The 22,769-nt window shown below is 40.5% G+C and overlaps 1 protein-coding gene across 1 annotated transcript in view; it reads right to left on the bottom strand.

Annotated features, from left to right (window-relative positions):
* LOC135215332 (tubulin gamma-1 chain) overlaps positions 1–22,769 on the bottom strand; it is a gene marked incomplete in the record, with an annotated part of 244,554 nt that overhangs the window by 16,455 nt on the left and 205,330 nt on the right. The window contains 1 exon segment of the mRNA XM_064249891.1: positions 10,464–10,686. Within this exon segment, the coding sequence (XP_064105961.1) occupies positions 10,477–10,686 (210 nt within the window).

Here is a 22,769-nt window from a genome sequence, read left to right as displayed (position 1 = left end):
TGTCCACCGGGACTTTCACTGATGAGCCAATTTGCTTCAAGGTCTCCACTAAGAGAGCAAATTGCTTGTCAATTATTGCTTTAAGACTGGACCAGTAAGACAGGTGGGAATGGGGACCAAAGAAATAATAGGAGCATGTGAATCGGACTTAAATTCAGAAGATTCCTGGCTAGCTACTGATTTATTAGACTCTGTCCAAGCAACTGCCTTCCTTTTTTTATCTCTAATCTCTAGCCAATTTCTTCAAATGAGATTCCGTCTTCCATTTCCTATAGTCCCAGTTATTACATCCAGAGCATCTCAAATCAAATGAACAAACTTGTCTACAGCAATCTGTGCACATTGTGTGCAAATCATAAGAGTCCTTGGTCAGGCATTTATCACAGCCTTGAACACAATATCTACAGCAAGACAAACCTGAGTCCGATATCCTCAAAATAGGTAGTCAAATTGGGTATAATAAAATTGAAATCTGTTTCTAAAGAGAACATAACACTATCTAAATAATGCGATGGAAAAGCAACCAGAAAAGTTAAGAATTTCAAAACAAAACTCCAACCAACAACCAGCGTGTCGCCATCAGACGGCAGAAACAAACTGAACTCTTTGCCAAGTTGTTCCTCTCTTTCCCTGAGAGTTGGCGGGGCACGGTTACCTACCCAAAACAGAAAACTAGCAGGACCCACAAATTTAAGAATTTTAACTACTGGGAAAGTGAAACTCTTTGCTATGCAATCACTAGGTAGTTACTTAATTGAAAATTCTCACTTATCTCAGAGAGAGAGAGAGAGAGAGAGAGAGAGAGAGAGAGAGAGAGAGAGAGAGAGAGAGAGAGAGAGAGAGAGAGAGAGAGAGAGAGAAACAAAAAGACAACTCATACACAATTGGGAGTACATACAAAGCATCAAGCTACAAGCACTGTCACTGGCTACTTCCAACTCCTTTAACCAATAGGTGTCGTCATGAGAGAGAGAGAGAGAGAGAGAGAGAGAAAAAAATTTTTTTTCTTATACAGTAAATATTTGAAAAAAGTAATTTTTTTATCATAAAAATGTATTTGGTCACAAAAATAAAATGAAAATGATATTTTTATAATAAAATAAGGTTTCACATATACTTACCAAACAATTACTTTAGCTGTACGCTTTCTTACCTGGCATTCGAAAATTCAAATTTCCTGGCGGCGGCGGCAGCGTTGCCCTCGTTCGTGTAGGTGATACAGGTCCAGCCCACTTTTGGGATTACCCAGTACTGCTGAGCTAACTATTGTAAATTCCTTGAGCTGCAATATCCATATGTGGGGAGGAAGGAGGGCTCTGATTATGTAATTGTTTGGTAAGTATATGTGAAACCTAATTTCATTATAAAAATATCATTTTCACATAAGTGACTTACCAAACAATTACATTAGCTGAATCCACGTTACCCAGAGGTGGGTATATAGACAGCTTTATGGAAACAACAATAATCATGTGCTCACATTATGTATAATGTTTGCAGTACCTTTACCTTGTGAGAGAGCAACTACAGGTAGATACTGCCTCTGGTCGGCGCCCTCATCACATGTAGGAGACACGGTAGTAGTGGCCAGGGTCGTCCCTACTAATGGTGATATTTTGCAATCATGGAAGTACACCGATGATTAACAAAAATTCAATAATTTTGCCCTTGCCCTGGGCAAAGACCAGATAAAACAACACAACACTATCACCTACACTAAAAAAACCATGTGATACCCTTAACCATACATAAAACCTGGCAGGTACTTCGGGTACATGTACCCCAGGGCTTCCCAAAAACTCAATAACCTTAAATCCAAGGCAAGGAGATAGCAGAGGGAAAAAACCAGGTCCCCCCTATGCTTCCTCTCCCAACACCAATCTAAAGCAGTTTTCGGAAGCAGTTTCTACCTCCTTCAAATAGTGCGATGCAAACACCGATTTTTACCTCCAGAATGTTGTTTGCATAATGGAAGATAGAGACATATTTTGTCTGAAAGCCAAAGACGTTGCTACTGCATGAAGCTAGTGTGTCTTCACTTTCAGCACATGAATAGCATTCTTCGCAAGAAAGTCTGTTACATATGAACAAACTGCATTGCCCTGGGCATAACCTACTTCCTTACTCATCACCTGCAACTTGCTTACTCTTCCTGCTGTGGCTAAGGCGACTAGGAATAGTGCCTTCCTATTTACATTCTTAAGGTTGCCGAATTCAATGGTTCGAATCAAGGACCAGAGAGCCACTTTAAAACTACATCCAAATTCCATTCCACTTCGTCGGGCTTGAATATTTTGGAGGAGCTAAAGGATCTGATCAGGTCGCTGATGTCCTGATTTGACAAGATGTCGAGGCCTCTATGCTTAAATATTGATGTAAGCATGGCCCTATATCCTTTAATAGTCGAAGTGGCCAAATTCCTGGAGTCCCTCAGAAATAACATAAAATCCGTGATTTCCGTTACAGATGTTTCAGAAGAAAAGATGCCATATCGTTTGCACCATGACCTAAAGACTCTCCACTTGGACAGGTAGAGTTTGGCAGAAGAGCCTCTTCTGCAGCTAGCAATAGCTTCTGACGCCCTTCGCGAAAAACCTTTTGCTCAGATGAGGTTCCTGACAGTCTGAATCCTGTCAGGGCCAGAGCGGACAATCCTTGGTGATACCGGTTGAAGTGGGGTTGTCTGAGAAGAGATGGACTTTGTGCAGTAGTCTGGGAAAGTCCACTAGCAGACTAAGAGGGTCCAGGAACCACTCTTTCCTGGGCCAGAATGGAGCTACAAGGGTCATTGTCACATTATGGTGTGATTGAAGTTTGTTTAATACTTCTTTTATCATCCCGAAGGAAGGAAAAGCATAAACGTCTAGTCCTGTCCAATCTAACAGCATTCCATCTGTTCTCCAAACTAGTGATTCTGGAATCAGAGAACAGAAAAAAGGGAGGCGATTGTTCCTTGATGTGGCAAACAGGTCTATTGATGGTCTTCCCCATAGCTTCCAGAGGTCCTGACACACTCTTGTTCAGAGTCCACTCTGTCGGTAAAACTTGATTCACATGACTCAATTCATCTGCTATAGCGTTCATTTTTCCCTGAACGAATCTTCAGCTACTCTGTTGAGAGAGAACGAGTGGGTCCCTCCCTGCTTCTGTACATATGTCAACGCTGTGGTGTTGTCCGTATATATCCCTATCTTCCTTCCAGTGACTAGCAGGGCAAACACTTGTAGTCATAAGAGTATGGCTTTTAATTCTTTCACATTGATACTTTCCTGTCTCCTAAAAGGGCTCCCCATCCGCTGTCCAAGGCGTCTGAGAAGAACTGCAGGTCGTGGTTTGACATGACTAGGGAAAATCCTTCTTGTAATCTTTCCCTCGATTGCCACCAACAAAGATCCACTTTTATTTCTTCCATCAAACAGAAGACTAGCGAGTCTGGTTGTGTCTTTCGAGACCAATTTGCTTTCAGGAAGAACTGAAGTGGCCTCATGTTGGACGTTCTAACCTGACAAAACTCTCCACTGAAGCCAGGGTCCTGAGGAGGCCCATCCATTCTAGGGCTGAGCAGGACGGACAAACAAGAAATTGTTGGACTGTCGACAGGCAGGACTCTATCCTCTTCGGGGAGAGAAAAGCCCGAAATGCTAGAGTCCAGTATCATCCCTAAATAGAGAATCCTCCGAGTTGGAATCAATTGGGACTTCTGTGTTGATTGTTGCATCAAAGTAAGTGTCTTTAAGTCCTTCACACAATGATGACTGGATCTGGCTCTCTGGAGCCAGTCATCTATGTAAAAAGCTTTACTGATCCCCATCAAATGCAGCCATTTCCATAGGGGAGCAAGAATCCAAGAAAATACTTGAGAGGCAGTTGACAGTCCAAAGCAGAGGGCTCTGAACTGGAAGACTCTTCTTAAAGACAACTCTCAGAAACTTCCTGGAGTTCTGATGGAACATGGAAGTATGCATTCTTCATGTCGAGACACCATCCAGTTGCCCGGTTGGAGGGCCGACATCACCGATCAACTGGTTTCCATTCGGAATTTCGTCTTCCGGACAAAAAAGTTCAAAGCGCTTATGTCCAACATGGGTCTCCATCCCCCTGATCCTTTGGGGACTACAAAAAGCCTGTTGTAGAATCCAGGGGAGTTCTTGTCTGATACCTCCTCTATGGCTTCTTTGCTGATAAGCTCTTCTACTTCTTCGGCTAAAGCCAAAGTTCTTGTTGACCCTGTCGAGTACGCTGTCAAACAGATGGGTGTATTGAACAGTGGAGGATCTTGCATAAATGGGATCGCATATCCCTCTCGAAGCACATGCACTACCCACTGTTCCGCTCCTCTCCGACTACATTCTTCCCAGTAGTAGTGGAGTCTCCCCCACACGGGTGTATGAAGGACCTCTCGCTCATTTCTCCGCTGTTTTAAAGGGAGGTTTCTTGGTGGACTTTGAAGTTGGGCAAAGGTTAGTCCTTGGTCTCTGTTGCCACCTCGACTTGCCTCCTCAAAAGGGGTGCTTTTGCAGAGGGGAAGCTTTAGCTCCCGTAGTTGGAGGTTCCTTAGGCCTTCTTGCAGACTGTGAAAGAAGGTCATTGGTAGACTTTTTCTCGAGGTCCAACAGTACCTGTTGAATGGTTTCTTCCGGGAACAGGTGAGACTTACTCAAGGGGAAGAACAACAACGCCTACTTTTAGTTTGTGGTTACTCCTCAAGATGTGAAGGAGCATCACCGTTCTCTCTTTTTGAGTACTCCCATAGTAAAGAGAGCGGCCCATTCCTCTGAACCGTCTCTCACTGCCCTGTCTGCACAGGACAAAACATTGAGCCAGTCTGCAGAGAATTATTCTTCCAGAGATTGGCAATCTTCTATTTTTCTGGCTAATGCTGCTACTGTCTAATCCAGAAAACTGAAGTGACCTCGATCACTTTGTACAAGTTCTTCACCAGGTGATCCTACTCGGGTGAGGAGAACAACACTTTTGCAGCCGGGAATGCTGCTCTTCTGTGCGAGTCTACAACGCCAGAGAAGTCTCCATGGGAGGAGGAAGATACTCCCAAGAAGGAACTTCTCCCATCGCATAAAACCTGTAGGTTTTATTCTGAAGCTTTGACGGAGGGTAGGCAAATGAAGCCTTGCCTGAATCCCTCTTCTTTGCAAGCCACTCTTCTGCTTCCTTCAGGGCTTTCTTCGAGGACTGAGAGAGAACTGGTCTCGGTAAACCCGGAGGAGCTGATCTCCCATCCTCCACGAACATCAACGGAGGAGAAGAAGGCAAGGCTGACTCAAAAAAGTCCGGACAAGTCAGTAAAAGAAACCTTAACAAACTAGAGTATGCTGAAGAAGCTTTCAATTCTTAGTCTTGCATTTCCTCTTCTGACAGGACGGAAGACATCCTGTCTTCTTCTTCAGTCTGGTTCATTGCTTTCTTCAAGAAGACCATTAATTCTTGAAGCTGATGTCTAAAAGGGCCCAAAGAAGAATCCTCTATCAAAGGTTTGGCCTTCGAATCATCCTTGGTCGAAGTTGAAGTCGTGGCTGTCGTATGGCTCTTCTTCGAAGACGATCTACTGGGAGTCAAAACGACACGAGTCGTATGAGGCGAACGAATCAAAACTCCTATCGATACAAGACGAGGAGAGTTGACATCGCAAGCATTGTACTGCACATGAGTGTCTAACTTCATCTGAAGCTAAACTATCTGGAGAGGACTGATGATCTTCACGGAAAATCTGGTCCGGAGTGAAACTGCACAAAGGATGTGGGCTCCAGTGCTCCTTAGGTTTCTTAATAGGAGGAGACGTACCTCTGGCACACAGGGCATGTCTCTTCAATGGACGTGACAGTAAATCACTCCACACCTGTCGCCTCGACACCGGTAACTGCACTTCCGAATCAGACAAAAACTGCACGTCACTGACATCTACGCCTTTCCAGTGGCATTTCTTAGGCACTCGCGAGTCAACTATGTTGACGGAGTCGGTGACTGACCGTAGGCAAACCCCCCCAGTCTCCCTTCGACCTCCAGTATGTCTTCTCCCAGGTGCTGGGGAGCGGGACAGTGACCTTCTTCCAGGAGAAATGGGGGGAAGGACAGCTGCCTTTTCAGACGCGACACCGACACTTGGCCCAACACTGGCCTTTTCACTTGACTTCTCTACAAAAGCACAAAAAGGCATCCCTAAATCCATTATGAAATTTGCCAAAAACTCAAATTTCTTCTCCATTTTGGACTCTTAACCCCTTAAAATACTTATTTTTTCAACATAATGTTTCAAAAAGAATCTAATTGTTTTATTGAATTAAATTAAAATATAACTTGTTTAGACTATTCTAATTTGATTTCAACAGAAAATTGTGATTATTTTATGTAAAATTGTAATTTTTAGAAACTCCACTTGAGACCTTTTTATGGCCAATAACGAGTTATCTCGTATAAATTATAATCATTTTATTCTATCACGAGATATCTCGTATGCTTCGTTTTAGTAATTTTGATAATAAGAATTGAATAAAAATCATATTGATGCTTGATAACTTTTTATTTTTCCACTTCATTTTGATAAAAAGTATTTTTTCATTTCATTTTTTGAATAAAAAAAAATTTCACCATTAGAATAAACAAAATCATATATTTCTCTTCATTTAGGTAAAAAAAAAAAAAAAAAAAAAAAAAAAAAAAAAAAAAAAAAAAAAAAAAAAAAAAAAAAAAAAAAAAAAAAAAAAAATTCACTTCACATAAACCAGTGTATTTCCCAATCATTTTGTATGGTATGATTTGAAGCAGGGGTTATACACAGACTAACTTCACATATCTCACACATGTAGCGAGACTCTCGTCTGATCGGTTTTCCATTATTATCCCTTTTCTTAGAGAGCAAACAACACATTGCCTTGTAGGAAATTTCTTTTTGGGTGTAGGAGGAATGTCAATTGGAAAATGCCCTTCCTGAATAGCGGGGGTAGGATTCGCTGAAATAGATGGTCTACCTGGTCTTGTTTGAGGGATTTTCAGCATGATACTTCTTCAGAGTTGAATCAATTATTTCCAACCTGAATTTGAGAGATGAACAGCAATTTTCATTACTCATCTTGAAACACTGATATGCATTCCAAAGGGCTAGATCTAGATGATGGAAGAAGAAAACTTTTTTGTCATATTTTTTTGTTCTTTTCCTGGGAACAGGATAATTTGCCAAGTTTTGATCCAACTTATCCACACCACCCATTGTGTGGTTATAGTCTACTACAACTTTGGGCTTCTTTTTCGTACCTCTCCTACTCGCAATTTCAACTTCATCACTATTGTGAACTGTGGAGAGTAGAACAACATCTTTTTTATCCTTCCATCTCATGGCCTTAACTTTACCTCTACGATAAGCAGACATTTCCCCCTTCTTCAACTTTTCAGTTTTCAATGAAACTGGCAGGTCTTTTCGATTTATTCTAACAGTGCCATAGCAATCTGTTCTACATTTTACTAGAATATCCACTAACTCAGGACTGGTGTAATAATTGTCTATTGTAAGGCAATAGCCTTTATTCAAAAGAGGTTTCAGTAAAGTCATTACAACCTGTGAGGATTTAGGCAATTCATTGAAATCCTGGTCGAATTGTGTTCCTTTACCTACATAAATAAAAAAACTCCACACATATCCTGTACTCGCTTCACATAACATAAAGAACTTTATGCCGAATCTTGATCTCTTCAATGGGATATATTGTACCCATCCCAATCTTCCTTTATATAGCAAGAGACTCTCATCAATTGAAATATCTCTTTGTGGGGTGTAGACAGTTCTAAATTTATTTTCTAAGTGCACATAAATAGGATATATCTTATTCAGTTTGGGATTAGGATGCGAATTTGCATCGTATGCTTCATTATCAGAAAAATGCAGGTACTGCCTGATTTCTTGTATCTTTTGAAAGGCATAGTTTCAGCAAAAAATTGGGGTTCTAAGAAGTGGATTTTTTAGACCAATACAAGGATTCTTCAGGCTTCTTCACAATTCCTTTCAAAGTATTTAGTGCTAAGAAAACTCTGAGTTCAGGTGGAGTTACAGGATGCCACGTATTTGGGTCTGCATTGCATTCTCAGCAAATCTATTGGTTTCAGTGCAAATAAGTTCAATCAGTTCATCATCAAAAAATACATGGAAAAATCTAAAGGCGACATACTTTCAATATTCCCTGGGATATTGAGACCTGTTGTCCCTGTGAATGGAAATCGAGGGGTGGAGGGGCAGTAGAATCTGCGATTCTCCTCCATTGTGTTTCATCCATTACGGTATCTGTATCTGTATTGGTATCGCTGTCATCGTCACTGGAATCCATCCAAGCTTGAATCGTCGCCTTCTGAGCCAGAACTTTCAAGCTCTGTAAATGATTCCTCAGTATCACTGTTGTCATGGTAATTTGCCATAACAGGGCTAAAATAAAAATAAATAAAGGCTAGAATAATAAATAAATAGTCAAGATACTAACAAATTACTCGACAATATATCATATAAACAGTCTAAAATAAAAAAAAAGAACAATGAAACTTACCTAAAACTGCAATGAAGAAATACAGAAGATTCTAAAAGTCACCACTGGAGAGCTAGTAAAATAGTGCGTACTCATCGTAAAAAAAGAAAAAAAAATCCTTGGAAAAAATTATACTTGACGTATCACAAAATGGTCAAGAGACAAACAAACGACACGAAATCATCATAATAAGTCAATAATATAACATATAAACAGTCTTAGATGACAAATAAACAACCAAATTTACTTAGAACTGGCGAAAATACGATATAAAATACGTACAAACGAACGAACAACCTCTCAAGATCACCGGTTACTCTATATACCACAAAATACTCATGGGGTTAGCTAACAAGACACAACAGCAACACGATGAATCAATAATATAACATATAATCAGTCTAAGATGACAAATAATGCAACCAAGCTTACCTAATTTAGGCAAAAATACGCAAAAACAAAAAAAAAACAAAGGTCAAAGATGGCTGATGAAGCGCTACTAATGACGCGTCGTCTGCACGAAAAATACAGAAAATATCGTTGGTAATCACGACTTCCAGCAGCAAATAACCACTGCCAAACGTATGATATATGGAGGAGGATATCTCCGAGAAGCCTGCTGTAACAATACTGAGCCACGAGAAATCTCGTATTAGCCCAATATTCACGTTTAACTTTTCAACGAGATATCTCGTGGTAAGTCCAAAATTTTTAGCACACTGATAACGATATATCTCGGGTTAATCTAGTAAGGGGTTAACATGGAAATGGTGTTGGGATCGGAAACATGGGATACCTGGACTGGAGTAATTGGTACTGAAGTTGGAGGACTATCAATAGGTGATATATTAGACAAAAGTGGAGAAGATGTGATGGTTAGTTCGCCTCTAACGGCACAGGAGTTGTCTCTACTCTAGCTTTACTACCAGCTCCAAGAGCTGCCTTCCTCTTCCTATCTTTGTCCATTTTATCCAAATGAGCTTGAAAAGTCTTCCAACCTTGTTCATCTCAACTACGTCACTCTTCGCAAGTTAATTCCTTGCTACAGCACTGACCCCTACACTCAACACATATGGAGTGCGGATAGTAACATAGTTTAGCTAATCTAGTTTTGCCACCACTACTGCAAAACCTAACTGACATGACAATGAACTAGCATCAGACATCTTCGCAAAAAACTGGCTAATAACAAGGCAGATAACTGATGAAACAATACCAACCAAGAAATAGTACATCACCAAAAAGATACAATCCAATATGGTGACGGAAGTTGACTGCAACAAATAACCACAGGTGTTACTCTGTGGCCGGCAGAAAACAAATTGACAATAGTTAGCTCTGCAGTACCGGGTATTCCCAAAAGTGGGTGGGACCTGTATCACCTATACGAACGAGGGCAGCATCATCGCCACCGCCAGGAAGTTTGAATTTTCGACTGCCAGGTAAGAGAGCTTACAGCTAATGTAATTGTTTGGTAAGTCACTTATGTGAAAACAGAGATAAGTGCATATTTCTCTCGGAAAAAATCCACGAATCAGTGAATTTCGCCATGATATATTGGGAGATATTTCACAGAAAAAACCATGAATGCTGAACCTCAATCTAGCGGGAGTCCACTGTGCAGTCACGTAAAATATTTTATTTATGTACATTTGCTAGACCAAGGTGAAATTCACAAAAACAAGTACTAATGAAATGCTGGCAATACTTGAAGGAAGCCAACAGACAAAAGTTACAAGAAATTAACTATTAACGTCTTACAAGCTACATTAAGTTTTTAAAAAGTCAATAAAATGTGAGAAAACATCATAATCTGCCCATAGTAAGTTCATTCAAGACTGAACATACGGCTTCAATACGACAGATGGGTCTGTCTGTAATGAAAAGCTTGGTTCACACATTACTTTAATCCTTAAGCAAAAAATATCAATCTACACAAACCGTCAAGTGCTTCCTATGATTCCGATGTAGTTTGGTCCAAGCCCCACTTCAGATACTCAGGAGTTGTAGCTGCAATGTACTCATCTACTAATTGTTGTACTACCTCTCTAGATGAATCAAGCTCATCCAGGTTATCAGTAAACATTGCTTCCTTACGAAACTGTTCCAAAAAGGCTTCCCTTTTACGTAGCTTGTCAAACTGAGCTATAGTTCGTTCAAATAACTGCAAGTAAAGATATTTGTAAAAATAAATAAAAATATTTCCCATATACAAAGTACATTTCTCTAAGTAGACCACAACATTTTTCTAAACATTCAATGCCTCCTTACTATTGCATCAAAAGTTTCAAAACCCTTGTCTTAAATGTAAAACTGTATCCTCTGTCAAAGTCATTGTACTTTATCAGGACAACCTCAAGCACCAAACTGCCAAATAATTTGAAGAAAGTGGAGTAGAAGTTAGAAATTACACTAGTACTTGACTGTGGACTAAATAAACAGGTTTTGACATAAAAACCTTTTTATAGTAGTCGCTGTTGAGTCCACAAGGAGTTCCCTTTCCATGGTCTACCAGAGCTCCATTGTGACCACACTAATATCAAAGAATTCTCTTTTAGTGGTCTCGTGGCCGGGTATTGCGTCGTAATGATAAACACTATAACACATGATGGAATATATAATGGACTCAAAAGATAAGAGGGCAATTTCCATTATCTTCAGCAAAGCTGTATTATTTATTTCCATCGTCAAAACTTGCTAGAAGAAGAACTGACTAATGTGCATGCACAGTTCACCATATTGTCAACAAACATACCAATGCAGGAACCAAGAAGCCATTACTTTCTGTTGATCAATGTAGGATGAACCCTTGCCCAAATTCCTTGTCTTTTCATTAAGGAAGTGGGAGGGTTTTGAGGACTTGACAGCAGCTACCAAAAATAGGCTTTCTTATGTCAAAACCTGTTTTTGATAGTGTAGCTGCTTGTTTCATTCTCAAGGAGCTTTACTATAATGAAATTGACAGGTGAAGAAAAGGCTCAAGTTCTCAAATATTAATCCCAACGACCAAAGGAAAAATCATTTCTGATCTGAGGTCAAGCCACAAGTTCAAGCCCCATTCTTTATTCTAAATACCCCTCTGGTTTTGGTAACAAAGAACAAAACACTAAACATTAATTTATGTTATAGTGTGTAGTTCTGAGGTGTTATCTAACATTGCTGGGTTTGGTTGTACAGTAGTACCTCGAGATACGAAAGGCTCAACTTACGAAAAACTCGAGATACAAAAGCAAATACGAAAAATTTTACGGCTCTACATACGAAAATTGTTCAAGATACGAAAGGTTGTTGCTGTAAAGTCCGAGATTCGCCCGGACCACCGATAACAATTTTGAAACTCATGCGCCGCCAACTGAGTAGACTCGCCACCATCCTCCCGCTCTCCCACTGGTTCCTGATGCTAGTCACCACCTTGAGATCCTTCTCTCCTATTGGTCAGCATCCCTCCCATGATGCATCTACGTAGCGGCGTGCTTCTTCGGCCACTGCACGGCATCATCTATAACGTACGCACGCGGTATTCGTTCGTTCTAACGATTTTGTTTATTAACGTAAATTCGTTAGTGATTTCGTTGTAGTATACTTTATCGTGTTGTGTGAAAACTTTACTACATACGTATATGTACTACATAACATAATTACATACAGTATATAAGTAGTCATGGGTCCCAAGAAAGTTGAAATTCACAGAAAGAAGAGGATGCTCTCTTTGGAGACGAAGATGGAGATTATCAAGAAGTATGAAGCTGGTATGTGATTGAGTGTGATCTCCAAGGAATACGGCCGAAATCCGTCGACAATAGGCACCATCCTTAAGCAGAAGGATGTCATCGAAGCAGCTACACCTTCCAAGGGCGTCACTATTTTGTCCAGCAAGAGGACCCACGTGCACGATGAAATGGAAAGGCTTCTTCTTGTCTGGATAAAAGACAGAAATCACTGGCGCTACGATAATGGAGACGGCAATCTGCCACAAGGTCAGTGCTATTTTCGGCGATTTGATTGCCCAGGCCGAAGACGACGGAGGAGAAGGGACATCAACGCCAACCCCAGAGTTCAAGGCTTCGCATGGGTGATTTGAGAAATTCCGTAAACGGACTGGCATCCATTCGGTGGTGCGGCATGGGGAGGCGGCCAGCTCGGACACGAAAGACGTTCAACGAGATGATGATTAAGGAAGGCTACAGTTCTCAGCAAGTATTCAACTGTGATGAGACTGGCCTTCTTTGGAAAAAAAAAAAAAATGCCTCGTCAAATGTACATCACGCAGGAAGAGAAGAAGCTACCCGGGCATAAGCCTATGAAAGACAGGCTTACGCTCGCACTCTGTTCTAACGCCAGTGGGGATTGCAAGGTGAAGCCCCTACTTGTCTATCATTCCGAGACTCCTCGAGCCTTCAAGGCCCACAAAGTGTTAAAGGAGAAGCTTCCAGTGATGTGGAGGGCTAATGCGAAAGCCTGGGTAACAAGACTTTTGTTCACCGAGTGGGTAAATCTGTGTTTTGGCCCGACAGTGAAGAAATTCTTGGGAGAGAAGCCCCTCCCTCTGAAATGTCTGCTGGTGTTGGACAATGCCCCTGCTTACCCTCCTGGCCTCGAGGAAGATATCCTAACGGAGTATGTATGTGTTTATCAAGGTTCTTTATCTTCCGCCTAACACCACCCTCTCCTCCAGCCCATGGACCAGCAAGTGATATCGAACTTCAAGAAGCTGTATACGCAACATCTTTTCAAGAGATGTTTCGACATCACCGATACCACAAACTTCACCTTGTGTAAATTTTGGAAGGAGCATTTCGATGTTGTGATCGAGACGAACCTTGAATTCCTCGTGGAGGAAACTCTGGTCTGATGCCGTATCCGCCAGGGACTTCGAGGGATTCGACGTGGGTGAAGCTGGTGCTGAAGATTCAGAAACAGTTGACGATCCTGAAACTGTTTCGCAACCAGATCTTGACGAGATTGTTGCACTCGGTAAGTCCATGGGGCTGGTCGTCGACGAGGAAGACATCAATGACCTTCTCAAGGAGCACCAAGAGGAGCTTACGACGGATGACCTGAAGGAGTTGGAGGCCATGCAACAAAACATCGTTTAAGAGGAGTTCTCTAGCAGCGGCGAGGAGGAGGACGACGACTCTATGACAACGGCAGAAATTAAGGATGCTCTACCTGCTTGTAGTAATAATGTTTTAAGAGTACGTACTGTCACTGATGACCATTCTGTACATTCATAGACTTCTTCAAAATCTGTACATTCAGAGACTTCCTCAAAAGGGACATTTCTGAAGAAGGCCAACAATGTACTTACTTTCCTAATACCATGTGACCTACAAAAGGAATGAGGAATTTGTCTTTTTAATGTGGGCCACAAAAAATTATTCTCAGCCCTTATAGAAAGTGTTTTACTTGAGCTAGGGTATAGGAAAATCAAACCTTCTTGGATGTTTGTCATGACCTCTACGTAATTTATGTTACTATCTAATTCAGATTGTTTACTTTACACTTTTAAGAATATGCAATCCTAGGTTATAGGCTACAGACAACACCCACTATTAAATTAATTTAAGATATTCTCACTTAATCTGATGTAGGCTACTGCCTAGATTATGCTCGACATCATATAATCTGAAAGGATTTTCTATATTAAAGATAAATTGTAGAAAATTTCTTTTAGTTCAAACATCTAATAAGAAAAACAAATATTTATGAACAATATGCATTTTTCAAAACTACCAATCAGCGATTAACCCTTAAATGCCTATTGGACGTATTAAACGTCAACTAAAATCCTGTTGAGTGCTTAATTGACGTATGATACGTCGACGCAAAACTTTTTTTTTTTAAATTCGCGGAAAAATAGTTATAGGCCTACTTGGCAAAAACTTTTGAGTCACACACCTTGAAGAATGCTGGGAGTTCACGGATCAAGCTGTTGTTTTGTTTACAAGTGTTACCCAGGCACGCATGCGCAAATTTCTTTCTTCTCGCACTAAAAAGCATCAGCAACACATCTCGGAAATTATTTCATCACATTGACGTAATTTTTGCACCATTATTTATTAGCCGTTATAGAGTTTTATATATGAAAATGTGCGTAATTTCAGGTAGAATACAACAATAAACAACCGATTGTTGTAGCTTTTATCAGTTTTGAAATATTTACATATAAGTGCTAAAATTTCAACTTTGGGTCAACTTTGACTCGACCGAAATGGTAAAAAAACACAATTGTGAGCTAAAACTCTTCAATCATTTACCTTTATTTTGCAACAAATTGGAAGTCTCTAGCACAATATTTCAATTTATGGTGAATTTTTGAAAAAACTTTTTCCTTACGTCTGTGCAGTAACTCTTCCGAAAAAATCAGACATTTTTTTGTCAGATTGTTGTAATGTTTGCACCATTTTATATTAGCCATTACATAAAGTTTTATATACGTATAAAAATGTGCGCAATTTCATGTAGAATACAACAAAAAACAACCCATGGTTGTAGCTTTTATCAGTTTTAAAATATTTCTATATAAATAATGATAGGTGCCAAAATTTCAACCTTTGGTCAACTTTGACTCAACTGAAATGGTAGAAAAACGCAATTGTAAGCTAAAACTCTTACATTGTAGTAATATTCAATCATTTATCTTCATTTTGCAACAAATTGGAAGTCTCTAGCACAATATCTCAATTTATGGTGAATTTGTGAAAAAAACTTTTTCCTTACTTCCGCGCGGTAACTGCCGAAAAAATCAGAAATTCTTTCATCCGATTATCGTAATGTTTGCACCGTTTTATATTAGCCGTTACATAAAGTTTTATATATGAAAATGTGCATAATTTCATGTAGAATACAACAAAAAACAACCCATGGTTGTAGCTTTCATCAGTTTTGAAATATTTTCATATAAATAACAATAGGTGCCAAATTTCTACCTTCGGTCAACTTTGACTCGACAGCAATGGTCGAAAAACGCAATTGTAAGCTAAAACTCTTACATTCTAGTAATATTTAATCATTTACCTTCATTTTGCAACAAATTGGAAGTCTCTAGCACAATATTTTGATTTATGGTGAATTTTTTAAAAGACTTTTTCCTTACGTCCGCGCGGTAACTGCCGAAAAAATCTAAATTCTTTCGTCCAATTGTCGTAACGTTTGCACTGTTTTATATTAGCCGTTACATAAAGTTTTATATATGAAAATGTGCGCAATTTCATGTAGAAAACAACAAAAAATACTCATGGTTGTAGCTCTTATCAGTTTTGAAATATTTTCATATAAATTACGATATAGAAAAAATTTGACCTTCGGTCAACTTTAACTCGACCGAAATGGTCGAAAACTGCAATTGTAAGCTACAACACTCAAAGTCTAGTAATATTCACTCAATTACCTTCATTCTGCAACAAACGGGAAGTCTCTAACACAATATTTCGATTTATGGTGAATTTTTGAAAACTAACTTTTTTTTACATCCACGTGTTACGAATTCATGCATCATATTGTGCTAATATTTTCTCTGTGTTGCTTTGATCGTTTTACAATTTGTTATATACCAAAATCATTGCAATTTAGTGTACAATACAAAGAAAAAATAATTAACTCATTAGCTTTAACCGTTTTGCTCACAGCACGATTTGTAAACAATTATATATGAATTTTTTTTGCGCTGTCACATATTCTAATATTTATATATATTTTTTTTTTCATTTCTGATGGATGCATACTAAACTTCAGGCAATGATAAAAAAAGGAAACAAAAATGAACTCTTAATCTTGAAAACTAAGTTGGCTGTGATTTTTTGAAAAAAAACTTTTTTTTCAGCTTCGGCGCTCACTCCCAAACGCCGCCGGCATATGGGAGACACTTTCGGAAATACTGGCTCAGCGTTTAAGGGTTAATCGCTGGCCATGTGTTCACAGGAAACAGAGTTTCCAGCTTTCACAAACAATTTAATTACCAGTTCCAAAAGTTTATTACTAAAACTTTAAATCAAACTTAAAACTATGCACTTAACTAGCTTCTTCATGTTTCCATGATCCTCACTAATAAAAACAAAGAATAAAGTTAATTTTTCAGAGCGCTGGTACATGCACAACCCGTGCTGTGTTTACCACAAAAAAGTAATCCCTTTTTGGTTCCCGCACGATTATGTTTGTTGACAATATGGTGGACTGTGCACGCGCATTAGTCACTTCTACCAAGTTTTGATGATGGAAATAAACCAAGTACATCTTTACCAAAGATAAGGGAAAGTGCCCTCTTATCTCTGAGTCCATCTTGTGTTATAGTATTTATCATTTAGACAATACCCCGCCAGCGATCACCATGGAGCCCTGGTAGACCATGGAAAGACAACTCTTGGAGGATGAAACAAAAGACTACACTATAAAAAATTCTAGTTATTATGGACTACAGATAAAAATAATAAGGCAAAAGCAGTGTAGCTGGGGACTTGAGGGATTCTGCACTCTACCTTGAATACTACCTATGGTGTGGTAGGCAAGGTAAGTTGTAACCCCATACAGGACCTTAGATGTCCAATTTCAACTTTTTCTTATTCCTATTACCAATTCTTTTTCTTTGGAACTAATTGTTCAGGATAAGGTAGCACTACACCATCAACAAAGATCATCATATTAAAAATGATTATTTGACATGGTTGAGTTACTGTTTTGTCACATCTGGCTTTGCACTGAGCATAATCATCATTCTTGGGACAACAGGAGTCGCGTAAAATCTGGTGGCTTTCCTATGCAAATCTATAAAAGGACAAAAATTATATCTTTATAATAAAATGATGTTTTATTTATACTTACCAAGGAATTACATATCTAAGAATTTCTAAGTACCAGCAGCTAAAATTTGAAAATTGCGGCAGTGATTCTTTTGTCTCGGTGTAAGTAGGTACCCCATCCACTACCGAGGAATAGGCAAACGACTTGGCAAGGAAACTCAATTTTATTTATGCCTCATCATTCATTAGAGGGGAGGGTGGGTTTCCATTCTGTAAATACTTGGTAAGTATAAATAAAACATTATTTTATTATAAAAATGTTTTTTTTTTAAGTAACTTACCGAGTAATTACATAGCTGATTCCCACATTACTAGGAGTTGGGATTCATGGATGAAAATCTATAACATTTATAATTGATAAAAGCAAGCAAATAGGAAAATTTTGTCAGCATTAGCATAACGCTTGTTGTTTCCTTACCTGTTAAGAGAGCTATAGCAGACAAAACTGCCTCTGGTGCAGCTACTCTCAACTAGTAGAAGTGTGGTGTTAGACCCGGGTCACCTACTACATAGTGGGGGCCTTACAGCGAGGAATTCACCAAGCCCTAGTAAAGCACTGACTTTGCCCCTGCCCTGGGTGCACTACCATGAACAACATAAAGCCAGAATAACGACAAAACTATCAACACCAAATATTAAAAACCACCACCCTACCAATGATTCTGGAGGGTATCCAGAACCAAGTACCCCCAGACTCCTCTAAGATTCAGCCACCGCGAACAGACCCAAGTACTGCAATCGTTAAAAATAGTTTCCACTTCTTTGAGATAGTGGTTCACAAAGACTGACTTACATTTCTAGTATGGGGATTGGAGAATGGAAGCCAATGAAAGATTATATTTGAAGGCTGAAGATGTAGCCACGGCTCTATTCTCATGAGCCTTTACGCTCAATACAGGTAGAGCCTCCACTGCTATCTAGGAATGGGCATCCTGAATGAGGCCTCTAAAAAAAAAAAAACCAAAGGGCACTCTTAAAGAGAGGATGTGAGGGGTCCTTAACAGAGCACCACAAGCTATTGGAAGGTCCTCTAATATTTTCAGTCCTTTGAATGTAAAACTTCAGAGCTCTCACTGGACAAAGAGTCCTTTCTTCATCTTCCATTCCTACTATACTAGACAAGTTATTGATGGCAAAAGAAAGAGGCCAAGGTTTTGTAGGATTTTCTTCCTTAGCGAGGAAGCCTAAAGTAAATGAGACTACATAAAGCACCTCCATTAGAAAAAACCAACTCTCTTATCTAGAGCTTGAATTTCATTCACTCTTCTGGCCGAGAATAAGGCAATCAGGAAAAGTGTCTTTCTGGTCAAATTCCTGAGTGAGGCAGAAGCTAGAGGTTCAAAAGGAGGAAGAGACGGCCATTTCAGGACCACATCCAAATTCCATGATACCTGCTGAGCATCATTACACTTGCAGTTATCAAAAGACTTAATCAAGTCTGGTAAGTCTTGATTCAAAGACAAATCTAATCCTCTGTGCCTGAATACTGAACTTAGCATAGCCCTATATCATCTGACTGTAGAAGACATGATCCTCTAGACAGAGGAGTCAGATGACAGTTTGAACCCTGTCAGAGCCAGAGTAGATAACCGTTGGTGGAACCTCTGCATGTGTGGTTGGCTGAGCAGTGTTTGCCTTTGGGGGAGTAACTGGGAAAATCTGCTATCAGACTTATCAGGTCCGGAAACCATTCCCTGAGAGGCCAGAAAGGGGCTATGAGGATCAATGTCACATTCTTGTGTGACTGGAACTTTTGTAACACCTCCCTGATCATTCCTAGGGGTGGAAAGGAGGCATAAAGTTCCTTGTTTGACCAGTCCAGAAGCATGGGATCCACTGACCATGCCACTGGGTCCAGCACTGGAGAGCAATAAAGTGGAAGCCAATGATTTTTGGCGGTCACAAACAAGTTGATCATCGATCTTCCCACACAATTTCCAAAGATCTAGGCAGACCGCTGGATTCAAGAGTCCATTCTGTAAGAATGACCTAGTTGTGGCTACTGAGTTGATCTGCTAAAACATTCACCTTACCCTGCACGAACCTTGTCACCAGCTTTGTGGGCCCAAAGGAGAAGGTCCCTCGCTGCTTCGAAGAGAGAGAAAGAGTGGGTCCCTCAATTGCTTGTAAATGTACGAGAGTGCTATTTTGTTGCCACCATCCGACCTCGGACTTCTGGAGAAAAACCGTGTAACCCCTGACTGATTGTTGTCAGCTTTTTCAGGTTGACATGCCAAGCCTTGTGAGCCGAGCTCCATATCCGAGACTTCCCTGTTGCCCAGCAGCACTCCCCAACGTATGTCAGATGCATCTGCAAACAAGTTGAGCTCTGGTTCAGAGGGGAAAAGGACTTTCCTTCCAGTAGTCTTTTTTTCCAATCTCTGCCAAAGCAGATGCTGTGTGACTTCTAGCGAAATCGGGAAGACAAGTCGTCTGAGAACTTTTTTCTGTTCCACTGGACCAAAGGTAAAACTGAAGGATCCTCATATGAAGTCTGCCCAGCAAAACAAACTGTTCAATGGAGTTATGATAAAGTTCTGAGAAGGCTTATCCAATTTCTGGCAGAGCACTCTGGGAGATAGGAACTTGTCTACTGTGTGAACACATGACTCTACTCTCTTCAGAGAAGAAAAAGCCTGAAAAAGAAGTCTAGCGTAGGGGTGTCAAACTCATGGCCCACAGGATGGTCTTAAGTGGCCTGCGAAGTGCCAAGACATTTTTCAACTCAAGCTACTATAATAACTGTTAGAACTGAGGAAAATTTATTTGCCGACTTATAATAAGGCTCTTTTATTACAAATCTTAATTAATGAGTCATAAGGAATAAGGATAAGTAATTACCAAATCTTTGATGGCCCTCAAGAATAACCAAGTGCATAATTGGCCCTCGAAAGGGTTTGAGTTTGACAACCCTGGTCAAGAGTCATTCCCAAATACACTATCCATTGAGTTGGGACTAGTTGGGATTTTTGAAGGTTGATTAGAAGACCAAGTTCTTGAGCTAACTTCAAAGTCTTTTGTAGATCTCCCATGCAGCTTAGTTCTGTTGAAGAGCGAAGCTAATCATCCTGATAAAGGGCAATATTGACCCCCATCAGATGTAGCCAACCTGCCAGAGGAGCCAGAACACGAGTGAACATTTGTGGTGCCATAGTCAGACAGAAGCATTGGGCCCGAAACTGAAATACTTGGTCTTTGAAGACAAATCTCAGGTACTTCCTTGAGTCAGGAAGAATGGGGACATGGAAGTACTCGTCTTGCATGTCTATGGAGACCATCCAATCCCCTCTGTGGATGGAAGCAAGAATCGAGCAATTTGTCTCCATTTTGAACTTTGTTTTCAAGACAAAAACATTCAGCGCACTCACATTTAGTACTGACCTCCAGCCACTTGAAGACTTCGGGATTACAAAAAGTAGATTGTAAAAGCCTTCGGTCTGTGGGTCCTCCACTATTTTGATTGCTTCTTTTAGAAAATGAGAAGACACCTCGTTGGCCAGAGTGGAATACTTCTCTGAGCCGAGATAGTTCAATATCAAGGTGGTGGGTTGCTTGACTAAGGGTGGATAGTCAACGAATGAAATAGAGTACCCCACTCTTAGGACCTTTACCACCCATTGCGCTGCCAGAAACAATGGAGTCTGGAACCTACTGCTGCATGGGAAAGACTGTTCTCATTTCTTAGGTGTGGGCTTGGTGGACGAATTCTTAACTGCTTTAGTTGGAAAGGGGATATTTCCTCATGACTTGGGTTGCTATCTGTTTGCCACCACAAAAGGGTAACCGTTGCAAGGGAGAAGTAGACTTAGGGACAAAAGACAGTCTCCCTGGAATGCTTGGATGATTGGGAGAGCAAATCCTGGGTTGACTTCTGCAAGTCAGAAGCAATCCCACTAACAACATCCAGAGTAAAGAATAATTCGCAAACCAGCTGTGAGAACCGAAGAGCTGATTTCTGGACTGAAGTCACTCCTTTAGCCGAGAAGGAGCACCAAACTCTCACTTCTTAAGGATGTACATCGCAAAGGTTGAAGTGATTTGGTAGGAACTGTTGCTTAATGCCTCTGTCTAAGCACAAGAGAACTCCTAAGAGGTCAAAAGACACAGATAGAGAAATTGCCAAAGAAGCGTCCTGAAATTTCTTACTAAGGGAGCCAATAGTCCAGTCCATAAAACTAATAACTTTGAATATTTTATACAGATTTAGGAGATGGTCGATCTCGGCTGAAGAAAACATGACTTTCACTGCCGTAATAGCCAATCTCCGAGAAGACTCTATAATTATGTAAAGGAAGCCCCGGGTAAAGCTGGGGTTCCATTCCCAGCCGATGCTGCTAACTGAAAATCAGCAATAACAGCACTAAAAACCAGCTTAACAGCACCGCTAACTGAATATTGGCACCATTAACCAGAGATTGGCGCTGCTAACCAGAGATCGGCACTGAAAATCCAGTTAACAACGTAGCTAGACAAGCACCGTAAAACCGGATAGCCGTTAACTGATACCACAGTTAACCGAGGGCTACCTGTACTGAGAAGTCCCCTTGGGCGGAGGCAGAAACACCCAAAGAGGGAGACTCCCCAGTGAAATAATACAAATGTCTTCTCTTGGTCAGGCAAGAGGGAGGGAAAGATAAGACAGCCTTCCCTTGTGTTCTCTTGTCTGCTAGCCAACTTTCGACCTCACTCATAGCTTTTTTGGCTGAAATAGAAAGCACTAACTGAAGGAGATCACGATAATCTGAAGAAACTTTGCTCATCTGAAGAGTTGTTGCAGGAGAGACAGGAGTAGCTGGCTTGAAAAAGTTGGGATAACTTTTCAAGAAAAATCGCAAAAGAGCTCCATAAGCCGTCGGTCTTCTTTAACAAGCTCTTCCTCTTCCGCAGAGGACGCAGGAAACAAATGAGGGTCAGCCGTGCCAACCGAAGGAGAAACGAAATATGAGGAGCTGTGGGTGAAAATGGCACCGCGAGAGACTTGGGTGCAGGAGATAAAGCAAGCTTTGGCACTAATGGGTGCTCCTATGCCACTGGAAGCATCGAAGTCTCAGGCACTGAAGGGCGCTCATGCGCCAGTGAGGGATCCAGAGTCGATATCCTCTCGGACACAGAGATGCAGCTAATAGAAACAGTACATACAGGAGCCACAGCAAGAGACAAATTGCACCCTGGCGTCCTAGGACACTTGTGAGTTAAAGCATTATCTTGTGCACTAACTTGTTCCGGAGAGCGAGAAGTTACAGAAACTGGAACTAGTATAGCTTGAAGAGCCAAAGACGACACTGGTGCTGATGTGCACACTGAACTCAGGCACTTATGTCTCATTACAGGTCGGAAAAAGTCTCCTTCCGAAGTTTACCGGGAGAATTTTCCAAAGAAAGGGTCTCTGTGCTATCCCACACACTACAAGAGGGGTACAAGAAAAGTCTACATGAAAAGTCCACTGCAAATC

This window comes from Macrobrachium nipponense, chromosome 5 (assembly GCF_015104395.2).
Source record: "Macrobrachium nipponense isolate FS-2020 chromosome 5, ASM1510439v2, whole genome shotgun sequence".
NCBI lineage: Eukaryota > Metazoa > Arthropoda > Malacostraca > Decapoda > Palaemonidae > Macrobrachium > Macrobrachium nipponense.
The sequence above is the reverse complement of the archived record's forward strand: the minus strand, read 5'-3'. Positions and strand labels throughout refer to the sequence as shown.